Genomic DNA, 13,594 nt, shown 5'->3' with positions numbered 1-13,594 from the left:
CAAATCTCATGCAGCCATGCAGTTTTACTGATTTCTATTCTGGTCAGTGCAAGCAATGCTTGTTCATATCTGTCGGATTTCAATTCTCTTCATAATTTATTTAATCATTCTCTTTGCTAATTTCTTTTTTAAGCTGTCAACAAAAAATAAACTCCAGCTTCTAAACTGAAACTGAACTATTTGTAAATTAGAAGAAAAAAAACACAGTTTTAGTAGATCCATGCAACATTGATCAGAACTGTCAAATTTCACCTATAGGGCCTACTTGTAAACCAAAAACAAAAATTGTATCACACATCTACTAACAGGTATAAAAACCAGGAATTTACTTTTAGCCTAAAAAAAGCTAAAAAAGAATCCTAGAAACTAAAAAAGGGGCCCTGGAAACCTCCCATTCATCGCAATGTTAAGCTTATCAAATGTTGCAGATTTAGGCAATAGGTTGGGAAAAGTACCCTCCCCCCCTCCCCCCGAAAACCCCCCAAAAAATTGTCTGATACAAACAATTAAATAATTAGGTACTTGGTGAGTGCATGTACATATATGCAAAACAATTTCATAGTAATTTTTTTGCACGATGGGAATGCAACTTCCTTCATAATTTTATATAGTATTCCTTGTGAACTTTACCTTTTAAAAGTCAATAGCAAGCTCCTTCTGGGGCCTGTTGCATAAAACTTTTTACCTGAGAAAACTCTGGTAAAAACTGAAAACTAAGGTTAGTCTGATTTCTACCATTGACTTTAACACAGGGCAAAAACTCCGGTAAAGACAATAGAATTTTCTCAGTTAAAAAGTTTTATGCAATGGGCCCCTGGTGTGACTTTTAAACTAAGTGAAAGACTTCAATAACAAGTACGGTATACAATATTTCTTCACCATAAAATTGACCACATTTGCATTTCACTATTGGTAACCAACGTTTTATCATGGTAACTGACATTACATCTTGGTAACTGACATTATATTTTCCACTTGGTAACTGACGTTACGTTACACATATCTAATGGTACCCTATGGCTTGATTGTTAATTGGTAATCATTAATTTTGGTGTAGAAGGGAGGGGTGTTACCTAGAGAGGAAATCTACCAAGTTTCATATAATATATCCTCTTTTCCGGGAAATGGGAAATGAGTTCATGTTTTTGGTAACTGACGTTACATACCATATCACATACTTCATCAATATTTTTTAATCAGATAAATGAATTACTGATGTTTCTTTCTATGGGATTTAATAAAGTGTTATAATAGCAAGCTAGATCACAGGCGAAAACATCATGATCAAACCTGTTCTTTAAAAATCTGTCAAACAAAATATGTATCAATATATTATTTTCAACACTAATTTGTATCCATACTTTGGCGGCCATTTTAAAATAAAAATGGCTGCCAGAGTCGGAAAAAAATATGTCCCAGAAACTTCAGGTCTTGTATTATTAAAAAATATAAAGCATTTGACATGAATATCAACTTGATTTTTTTGCCTCTATGGTGAAAATGCCCATATGTATCATGGCTCAATATGGCCCATCCAGAACACTGGAATCAGCCCTATATGATCAAAACCAGTAAAAAAATTCCATTCCAGTCTTCCAATGAAACATGTGAGAGGAGCACAATTCATGCTAATAAATTATATCAGAGAATGAAATTATCTGTTTTATTTTCATATTAACTACATGGAGATTCAAATTCAAACCTAATATCAATGAAATTCTTGTTGGATTAGCGTGTTGTATTCCTTCATTTTCTAGCCCAAATACATGTCTCAAATGTTTACAGTAGGTAGGGGTTGACTTGAGAATTAACATGCACTTTTCCTCCATAGCAGGCACGAGTACTCCCTTACAGTTATTCATGATGTGATTTGCATGCTAGAGATTGCAAAGTGTTCTATGATGCATAAGATCACAGCCTCTTTTACAGGAAACCCTGTTAACATTAGCAACTTTGCCAAAAAAAATATGAAGAAATTCAACTTGCTAATCTTACTACCAAATTTTTATTAGCACTGATAAGGTACAAAAGTCAATAATGTTCACTGATTGATTGCTTATAATAAAGAAAAATAATTCTGGTTGTTGGAATATGAAAATGCATGACCTTTGAATCGTTTCATTTTTATATCAAAATGTTCAGAGAGAATATTTTGGTGACATGACTCAGCCCTGATTACATGTTTGCCCTCTCAAGCAAATTTCAGCTCCTTGGTATCAATGAATAATGACTTTCCTCAAGGAGCTTTGAAACACTGGTTAAATGTACAAAATAATAATTTACTAATTGACATGATTGGATCAATCTGGGCAAATACTTTGTGACATAATCTTGTACATCATGGCTATTATCCACAGTAAATACTACACTTTTATTACTTTGCCCTGTAACATGTTTTTAAGGCACTAGCTTTTGAAAAACAAATAAGACAGGAACAATAAACGTTGGTGTGCTGTTATCCAATCTACAATAACCGATGAAAGCTAATACCACAAGATTTTTCAAAGAAATACAATTTCTAGGATATTTTCCGGTCAATTTCCTAAGTTTAGTTTTCATATGTTAGCTTCAACGATGTTTTCCAACACTCAATGAGAAAACTAAAAACAAAAGATAATAGTGAGAAAGCAAATGTAAGGTGAGATTATTCCTTTCAATACTGATTATGATGTGCACTGAGATGAATATGGCTGTTTCCTTCAAAATAAGATTTGCTTTTTTAACCAAGAGATTATTTACTTATTGAATATCTTGTATCATGGACCTATTCCATGCTTGTATAAAAACAGCACTATAGATCTTTTGGTCAAGTCTGATCCTAATGTGTAACATAAAATATTACAATTTTTATTGTACTTATTCTAAATTTCTAATTTTCGTCAATGTCAAAATCCATTCATAGGTCATAATCATAATGGAACCTTGTGGGTTCAAAGAGTGTGATGCAGAAAATTCCATCGTATGCAAGTTAAAAGTCTGGAGGTTGAACATCAGGTCAGGGGCGGATCCAGGATTTTCCAAAGGCAGGAAGGGGCATTTCGTACAGGAAAAATTTTACAAGCCAAAATAAAAAAGGTCCTCACTTGCATATGTATGATATATTCCTTTCAAAAATATTTTTTGTGTGAGTCTCAAAGGGGGGGGGGGGGGGGCACAGGCTAGATGTGCCCCTCCCCTACCTGGATCTGCCACTACATCAGGTTTAATAGTAAAACATTAAAATGCATGAGTTAGAATTCATTGTAAACCAAAACATAAGTATGTGTACTTGTAGACCTATATGATGGTGTAGAACAAATTACAATGGCTTGAATGTGGATTTTTATTCAGAATACACATTAATTTCAAACAAGCTCATTCAACATTATAATCAATTTAACCATTTCATGTTTTTTGAAAGAAATATCTTCATACATCCTTCGAAATTAATTGAAATGAGATTATTTTAATTTTAGTGAATGCCATCTATTAAAAAAGCATTCAAACAAAGGCTCTATAGAAAAGAGTTCAAGAAATAAATGCTATGTCAGCCAAGTACTCAAAATGAAATAATTACCTCGGTAGAATAAATGCATTCATCCTCCCCTCTACATCATTTTTTATAAACCATTGCCATTTCCAGTGGACTATAAGGACATGTATTAGAAGAATATGAAGTAATGAGGTATATAGAAATACCTACGCTTTCATTGCCCAAGAAGATTATTTTCCCAACATCGCTTGCATGAAGCGCTTTAATATTGTAGCTAATCAAGGCCAATTGGAACACTCCTTCGGTTCTTGATACGATTTTCTGGTGAAATCAAATCAATGGATTTGAACATAATCAAACTATCAAGGTCACTTACTTTCTACAACACAAATAACCATCGACAATAGCCATACTATTAATATTATATTAATTGGACAACTATGCAACGCACTAATACACAACAATTACTCCAAGTCATTGCTTACTTTCTCGGGTAGGGGATATTATAGACCCAGCATTGTGATGATAAACTTCACAATTTTTAAAAAATCAATATACATTTAACAAATCCTGATTCTCAGAGATAAAGGATTATGTAAATTAATGCAACCCTACAGCAACTTAAATATAGCAAAAACTGCTTTCCAAAAGAAATACATTTGTAAACCATGACTTCATGTTAAAAGACTCAAACCTAGATTTCTTGTGCAATAATATACATACGTGTATGTCAGGTAAGGAAATTCAGTCATAATAAACAACTGAATTCAAAATGGTATATTATTCTCAGAAAATAATTCATTTTACTCATAAAACAGTCTTTTAGTTGGTGTTTTATATAAAAGCTATTTGTGAAGTTGTTTTCAAGTGCTAAGTCTTTTATATAAGGTATCATTTAACCATAGGAAGGGTCATTGGTCCTGCCTAAAGTCATTTGTAACTTACAAACAGCTTTAGGAAACACCTATTATAGAATGGAAGAGATGCAAGGATTCAATTTTGATAATTTGAATGGAAAATTTAGCAATTTCTTCATCCCACACAATAACATGGCATGAGTATGATGTATGTATAATTGTATATGCCCCATTTCTATATCATTATCAGGACTTTCTCTATTTTATTCAAGAAGGTGCAGTAGGCTGCATATACCTCCCAGACAAAAATGATGACCTGAATGGCTTGACAAAGACGACATTGAATGGATAATTAAAATTCTTTGTAAGATTGGGAACTGATGTTTAACAACCTACAAAAGAGATTGATTTTTATGGTTATTCATACAGCACTTATTCACCGTGTGTGAACATCATTTCAGCAGAAAAGGAGAGATGGACCTGATGTAAAGCAACAGTTATACAGGAATGTCTTAACAAAAATAATTAGAATAATGAGTAGAAATCATACTATAGTTTCTCATCCATGAATGTTGAGAATATCACATTCATCTTTTTCTTAGTTCAGCAATACGAACACATTTTACAAAGAAAATTAGAAGTCCTTGAAAAAAATTTAAAATGGAAGAGGCTTTTACTTTTTACTCACAAAGGTCATGGAAAACAGAAACCAACCTATCAGCTTTGCCGTAACTCATTTTCAGTCAATCATTAATTATATAGTCTTAATTGATTTTTTTCTTGGACATTGAATTTAGAAAACGAAACCTGATATCTGGCTTATGTTATCTTCAGAACATATAGATCAAAATGCACTTAGAAAAGCAGAGTTAGAATAAAAGAAACCTCTCTAAATTAATCAAGCAAGCAAAGTGTTACATAGGGGTCATGAGTATTTCATTGATACACATCAGGTAGGGCATTAGTAGGAATCATACCCACAAGGTATCTTTGGAACAGATCTAACTTGCCTAAGATGAAACAAAGGGTGTGAGGATTGATTCAAACATAACGAGATCCATATTTCACAAATCAACAACCTCATTTCAAAAACCATAAATGATCATAATAAAATGTGCTTGTAATATAAGCCTAGGAATAAATTTAGTTTTTACTATATTATGCTTATGTTCGTTTACTGCTTCAAAGTTAATGAAAGTTCAAAAGATCTATCAGTAAATACTTGGACTTTCCAAGACATACAACCACAAGTCTGATTTCTGTGTAAAAGTGTAATGAAGTGTCTCATGGTGAGATTGGGTTCAAATGTTATTTGTAGGGTAACAATATTCAATGCATATTACTGCAGTTTTACAATGTAACAAGTGGCTGATATCAAATGACAAGGATCCCTTTTATCAAATTATAAAACAATTAATGCAGATTATTTGGTCAGGTATTGCTGAATCATTTCTCTTTGTAAATTTGGAAGAATATGATAAAAACTCATATTCACCTCACATCTTTCAGACTTTTCCAAAGTTACCACTAAGTAGATATGTCTTACAAGTGCATTTGTTAATATGCATCATTTGCATAGTAGTTAATGATAACAAAGAATTTCAGCTTACTGCAAAGGACGTAAATGCATTTAAAAACCGAGATGTAACCTTACTCTCGCAAGTTTGCAGCAGACAGCCTGAGCTGGGTCACTTGTGAAACGAGGATGTAGAGGGCAAAGACGAGAGACTGGAATGCGCTCCCTGTTACCATAATCAATGTAAATCACATCTACATGGATACCAACTGCTTCCGACAATGATGTAGGACTAAGATGTATAGCTAGAGAAGAAAATAAACATATTACATTACTGCAGCAGGTTCCTTGCTTATAGTGGGTACGTTTTTTTCATTCAAAACTCATCTTCATCTTTCATTCAGGTAGTAGAGTTTGTTTTTGGCATATCATCATACCTAGGTATACTTCATTTACACTATAAAAGGGAAACACTTGCAATATATAAGTGAATATATCTATATCATCCTTGTGTTTATTATCAAGTTTCATAACAAAGAATAATTCAAAGAACTTGTCTACTGATCTAACTACTGCATAGACAAATGCACGGTGTATGTTGACTGTCATAAATAGTGGAATCATTAATTCTGAGCAGTGGGATCATTTATGCAGTAACCTTAGTAACTAGTGTTAATTTAATACACTATGACAAAAGCGTGCATTAATCAATAAATGCACTGAAATAGGTGTGCTTTAAATGAAATCTCCAAAGACAATGATTTGAAACTATGAATTCAAAGCCACCCTTGGTAATTTGGGCCTAAAAGAATCATGCTTTTTTCTTCTCTCAATGCAGTTTGATTATTTCCCTGAAAATAACAATGAAATTGTAGATTTATTTATAAATGATCACACCTTCAGAATTCATTGTTTTGTTTCCAATATTATTGTGGCTCATTATTTCATTATCAACTGCTGTCCCTGTGTTTTATTGCTTGAATTCAAATAAACTGATTTTCATGATCGACCTCTCATTTAAATATTGTGTACCTGTAATCTTTTCCTGATATTATACTAGCAATATGATAAGATATAAATTAAGCATGTTGTAAAATGCAAACAATGTTACAAACCAATGATACGAGCACGGTACCAGCAGTCATCATTAGTAAAGCAAGCACAGCAGTACATTCCAACTTTAGGTTGAAGGGAAGGTAACTTAACCACACTGTAATATTTCCTAAAAGATGGAAGTATCAGATAGTAATATCGAATCAATCTCACAGTGATATCATACAATATTAAGAAAACAACTATCTAGCTTAATGAGAGTATTTAAGTCATGAAATGCTTGTAACCCCTTTAAAATGTCCATACCATAGTATAAATACCACTCCGCATCTTTCACAGCGACGTTCCCAAATTCCCATTAAATAAAAAATGTTGCTAAAATTAGAGAGCTAGAACCAAAGAGACATTGTGGAATTCCTACTAAAAAAACATAGTCCTATTCATATTTGAGGTGCCTAAGCAGATGAAATTGTTGTGTTTGCTCTGTGGCTGGAATGTGCATAGAAACTGATATTTTTTTATGGGTTTTGAAATTGGTGCACAATATCTGACCTTATCTCTTCCATTAGAGCTTCAATCCTTGACTGTGTTGGTTGAATCCAGAAGATAGAAGGTGAAACTACTTCACTAACCACCACCTCAACCCTAATACCAGTGGGAAGATCTACAGGGATGATCTCTTTAGGAATGGATTGCAGCATTATTTCTGGCTTCTCCTTCAAATAAAAACAAAAAGGATATTGATGGACTGATCAAAATGAAGGCACAATACAAATGTTTATAAACAACCATGAAAAAAATCAAATGTTCAATTATATGAAATATTTCATACACTCAATGGTTAAAGTTATTTGAGGATAGCAAAATAAAACCTCACAAAACATATATATGGTTACAAGACTGATTTCATGATCATATACGTTTAAGGGCTAGACCTCCCCATTGCTTATACTTTAATTTACAAAGCCTATGAGTAATTTTTATCCCATGATCTTGTGACATTAGAATACTGCAGGGCTTGATTTAGGAATTCAAAGGAGCAAGGCCATTCTTTAATAAGGCATTTAAAGGAAACAGGAGGCAGTGCTGATTTTGTGGGCAACCAAGGCGATTGAAAAAAGGCATCAATCGTAAAATGTATTTTTCAATGGGACACATGCACTGGATAACAGCAGGGCACCAACGCAACAGGCAAAAAGTCATCTTATTTTGGCCATATGTCTACAAATATTCTGAAGAGCATCAAGGCCATTTCTGAGGGAACAGGTGGACGAGGCCTTTGATTAATTTGAGCCCCGATATTGAAATCATAACTGGTCTGATCTACTCTTATATCATCTTACCTTATCCTATCATGTACCTTCATATCTCATCACCTTATCTCATTTATCTTTATCTTATATCATCATCTATCTTACCTTCCTACCTCATCATTTTCTTATCTACATTATCTTGTCTCATCTTATCATCTCATCATATCTTATCTTTATCTTATCTCACCTTCTCTTATCTTACTTTCATCATCTCATCTCATTTCATCATCCTATCTTATAACCTTATCAAACTGTAGACAATGATTACCTGTGTAACTTCATATGGCTTTGTTGCTATGCCTGGTAAGTTTGTGTGGTCACCTACTGAAGTCTGATGTTGTGTAATGTTGTCCAAGGATCCACCACTCACTAATGATGTATTAGACTTATTACTTGGTGAAACAGACTGCTGGGACTCACCAGATGGTAATGAAGAACTTTCATGTGACTCTACCTCTACACTAATGGTCTGAAAGGATACCAAACAGTTGCATCTTATTATTTCTTTACTCTTGTCTGCTAATCCTCTAAAATGAAGCAAGGGTGATACTGTTAGCAAGATGTTGCCAGAATATTTGTCTCTTTCTTCACATTCAAATTCACAATACATCTATTTCAATTGCACAAATTTTTTTTTTTAAATTTCAGGCCAGCATGACATTTGTTCCAACTTTATATTACAGCCTATACACATTTTATAAACCCGATCCTCAGCACACCTACAAAATCAAATTTTGAATCTTTGATTCTACCCTGACACCAGATAATTAGCCATTCTAAATCATTCATATTAAACATTTCTATATGGAAGCATTCACAGGAAAAGCATTTGGAAATCAAACCAAGATAAATGATACTTTCCGGGTAAGTATTCTGAAACTCACTTGTTCCGTTGTGCTTGACCCACAGGTTTCATTCACTGTGTTAACAATGGAAGCTGAAGACTGTTCAACATCTGTGATAGTATTGTCAGTCCTGTTTTCTTGTGAAGGTTCATCATTTTCTCCTGCAGTCTCTCTATCTGTTGCACAGTCTGTAGAACTCTCATCTAAATTATTCCAACAAAACACTTTCTTATTACTTCCCAATATCAAAACATTATCATAATAATAGGCATTTATATTGCGCCATCTATCTAGAAATAATTTATTCCGAGGCACATTGTTATTATTATTATCATTGCGCCATCTATCTAGAAATAATTTATTCCGAGGTGCATTGTTATTATTATTATCATTACCCCGGCTTTAGCTCGAGCTGCCTTTCAGCGCTCAGTGCATTCAAAGAATTAATCCTGCTGGGTAACCATTCACCTCACCTGCGTTGAGTGCAGCACAATGTGGATAAATTTCGTGAAGAAGGAAATTACGCCATGCTGGGATTCGAACCCACGGCCCTCTGTTTCAAATTCAGAAGACTAATCCACTGGGCCACAATGCTCCATCATAAAATAAACTTGATATCATATAATGCTTGCATGTAACAGTGCTACAAAGCAAGGGAATAATGAAACACCAGGTCCCAACACACTTTACAAATAATTTTATTTCAACTTTGGCATATGATGTAAAATATGACTGGGAATCTCACTTGTCAAAATAAAAATAAATTTAATCAGTCATGGAAAAATGAATAAAGTTGTTAATTAAAGATCATGGCCCTGATCCTAAGTTAAGGATGGGGTATGTTACAAATCAATTCTTAAAACAGCTGTTAATATATGCCTTGGGTCCCATTTCATAAAGACTTGTTATAGTAACAAATGCACAATTTCTATAACAAATTTGATATCAACCAATCAAATTGAAGGATTTCAGTAGGTTTTAATTGTTATTGTAAATTTGAAATTATAACAAGTTTTATGAAATGGAGCCCAGATCCATAGTATGTAAAACCACTATAGCAGGGCTCAACAACCAATCAAAATCAAAGACTTACAGTTCCCATTGATGATATATCTAAGTTTGGCAATGGGGTCCTTGGATGCTATTTCAGATTTTTGCAAGACAAATGACTTATCATATCCTTGTGCAATGAAAATTCTTCTAGGGCTGATATTTGACAAAGTAGGACTGATATCCATGAACCCCTAAGAAGTCATACTTTAGGAGTTACGTTAAGAACAGTTTTAGGAATCTGCTCCTAGAACAGTAAAAAGTTAATAATTTACATCAATTGTACCTGATTCAAAGTTTGGAAGAGATGCTTTGATCATCATGAGAGCTGTCAGACTTTTATCCATCTTGACACTGACATCAGGAAATGCCTTGAGAAACTTCTTCTTGTCCGTCTCCTTTAAAAGAGCATTCAGCTGCCCCATCGTCTACGTGACAAAAATCAAAATATTTTAGGATTTGAAAATTCTTATGCAGTATGATTTCACTTAGGTTTCCATCTTTAACCTCTTAAAGTAATTTTCTGAATATGTACAGTAAGTGAAGAAGCACAGGTATTTGCTGTCCTTTGTAACCAAACAATCAACATGCAATATTCTTTTCATATTTGAGAGATGTTAGTGAGTCCTACAGCACCTTGGCAACTACTTCTCTTGTAATAAAAGTGTACATTCTTTCTACTGATGAATAATGGTGCAAATGCGATCATGGCAGATGTAGCCAAAAATTTCAAAATTGCATTTACATTACATGTTTCAAGTACCTGTCTTTACTGTGATCCTTCCCAATTCATTGATGGTAAAGACAACTATCTTATTTATCGTTCGCAGACAATTAAGAATGATTTGTGATACAAATGAGTTATTACAATGAACCATACTGTTACAGATATACACTGGCTACCCATAGTTAAACCATGTTTAATATATCACAAACATAAATTAAACCCGACTTAATTTGGGCCTTTAAGTGAACAAGATGCTATTCTCTACAATTAACACAAGACATTCAGTTAAAAAGTATTACTGAAATCAAATTTACGCTACATCTATTTAAAAAAAAGATTTCAGAATGCATCTCACCTCTTCAGATATATATCTCACATGTTGTATTATTTCTCTTTCATTTAATTCAAGTTCAGCTTTCCTCTGCTCAAGATTCTTTTTCATCTCCGCCAATACATGTTTTTTCCTTGACGATGACATGATGAATATGTGGTCAGGACAGGATCAAATTATCAATCTATTCACCTCCTATAAAAATAAAACAAGATTGATTGATGGAAAAGCCAAATTGGTTATTTCAGACCTGCCGACCTCTGGGAATGAAAAACTGTATTCTGTGATTAAAAAAAATGTATTTTTCCCCCAAAAAGTGTATTTCATAATAAAATGCTTGGCGCACTCGCTCATCGCAGCGCTCAAGCTGCATGCAAGCTAAAATGCGCACTGCTCTTGCAGACGAAAAAAAACAACATTAAAACATGTGTATATCGTCACCCTGGTTTTAACAAAATGATTGAAAAAAAAAACAAGTTACCTGAAATTACATTGATCTAATAACCATATTTGTGTACGTTTTATGAAATAGAGACATATAGAGATTATTTTTCTCAATAAATTACGATTTAGTAAAAAACGTATTTTTCAAAGAAAAAACGTACTGCCGAATTTTGGTTGCAAAAACGTACTAAATACGGCTAAAACGAACGGGTTGGCAGGTCTGTTATTTTTGCCCAGCAATCATTCAATCCGCCAGACCACGTGAATGGGTGCGCATACATGGAGTGCCATATTAATTTTAGGAGACTTTGCCTGGGGAAACTTGCTAAAAAAAGTTAGGAGTGTGTTGAAACTACCCTATATTGACTGCCTAATTTTCTTGGCTTATCTGTGAAAATATTAATTTGTTTTACCTAATTTTCGTCTCAAATGCAAACGATGCAGAAGATCAACTAGACTCGGATCCTATGTCACATACATGTAGATATTGGTGACTAACGAATGCAACAATTTTTAACAAGAACATTTGCACACAATGCAGCCTTTTTTTTAGAACCGACCACCCGCTATAGACTAATTTTATGGCCAGTTCTTGAACTTGGTCGCACAGGCAAAATATTCTGACTCTTCCAGCTCTATGTCATGACTCTGGTCTTGCTATGGCCCGAATTCACAAAGGTGGTTTTTAAAACCATCGGTTGAACTCATGGTCTATGCAGATTTCCTAAATAAATTCCGCTTATTTATCACGTATATTAAAACATTCAAATGCTGATGCGCGCTTTTGTCACAGTGCGCCAAACTGACGCTTATTGCCGTGGTTATCCAAGCTATGTTATTCACGAGTCCACTGTTTTTAATTAATGAGTCCACTCTTAATCATGGCAACAGGCGTCAATTTGGCGCACTATGACAAAGTGCGCATCAGCATTTGACATCTTTTAATATATGCGGTGAATAACCGTAATTTATACAGAAAATCTGCATAAACCATGGGTTGGTTCAACCGATGGTTTTAAAAACAACATTTGTGAATTCAGGCTCATGAGTCCTACTGCAGGCTCCAGCACATGAATTAAAGGAGAATGAAACCCTTGAAACCAGCTGAATCCATATCAAAGAAAAAAATCAAAGAAACATATTGTTGAAAGTTTGAGGAAGATTGAATGAATAATAAGAAAGTTATGAGCATTTGAATATTGAGATCACTAATGCCATGTAGATCCTCCTATTGGCAATGCGACCAAGATCTGTGATGTCACACACGTACAACTCCCTCATTACTTTAGTACTTATTTCACTTTATATTCTCACTTTTATAGATTCTATCACAAGGTGAGGTGTTCTCTTTATGAGAGGACAAGTACAGAGGTTTCACAACATTATATCATTGATGAATCGTTTGTCATATGATTAGAATGAGCAAAAAGAGATGTTCTGAGGTATATTTTCAGTGTCCAAAACGGAAGAGTTGTTCATCTGTGACATCATAGATCTTGGTCGCATTGCCAATGGGAGGATCTCCATAGCATTAGTGATCTCGACATTCAAATGCTCATAACTCTTCTATTGCTAGTCCTATTTTACTCAAACTTTTGTTGATCTTATTCTTTGATTTTTCTGCTTTCACAAAAGCTAAGTTGCTCCAAGAGTTTCATTCTCCTTTAAGACAGACGACAGATGTTTAGATCTATTCTAAAACCATACTCGGATTTCTGTGTATGAAAAACTGTTTTGAAGTGGGGTTCCAGCAGGGTCAAAATTTTTTTGATAAATTCTATTCCTTTTTATCCCTCTTTCCTCTCGTATGATGGACACTGCTCTTACTCTCAAGCACAAAGTGTTTGAAATATGCAATAAACTTATTGAATACAAGGTGGTTGGTTTCAAAAGAGGTGGAAAACATGTGCTGGACTCACTAAAAGAATCTATGTCATTAGGAAAAAAAAGAAAAATTAAATTATGTGATATGCTCTAAGCACGTAT

The 13,594-nt window shown here is 33.9% G+C and overlaps 1 protein-coding gene across 2 annotated transcripts in view; it reads right to left on the bottom strand.

Moving 5' to 3' along the window:
* Positions 1-13,182, bottom strand: part of LOC129256801 (uncharacterized) — a 36,265-nt gene extending 23,083 nt beyond the window's left edge. For both annotated transcript variants that reach the window (XM_054894984.2, XM_064097603.1), the window contains exons 1-7: positions 11,189-13,182; positions 10,393-10,534; positions 9,096-9,259; positions 8,480-8,680; positions 7,451-7,614; positions 6,961-7,067; positions 5,984-6,150 (exon numbers count right to left, since the gene is read on the bottom strand). In XM_054894984.2, the coding sequence (XP_054750959.1) occupies positions 5,984-6,150; positions 6,961-7,067; positions 7,451-7,614; positions 8,480-8,680; positions 9,096-9,259; positions 10,393-10,534; positions 11,189-11,311 (1,068 nt within the window). In that variant the 5' untranslated portion in view covers positions 11,312-13,182. The remainder of the gene's footprint in view (positions 1-5,983; positions 6,151-6,960; positions 7,068-7,450; positions 7,615-8,479; positions 8,681-9,095; positions 9,260-10,392; positions 10,535-11,188) is intronic.
* Between the last annotated feature and the right edge of the window lie 412 nt (positions 13,183-13,594).

The sequence above is a fragment of the Lytechinus pictus genome, chromosome 3 (genome assembly GCF_037042905.1).
Source record: "Lytechinus pictus isolate F3 Inbred chromosome 3, Lp3.0, whole genome shotgun sequence".
NCBI lineage: Eukaryota > Metazoa > Echinodermata > Echinoidea > Temnopleuroida > Toxopneustidae > Lytechinus > Lytechinus pictus.
Note: the sequence above shows the minus strand (reverse complement) of the source record. Positions and strands in the feature narration are given on the sequence as shown.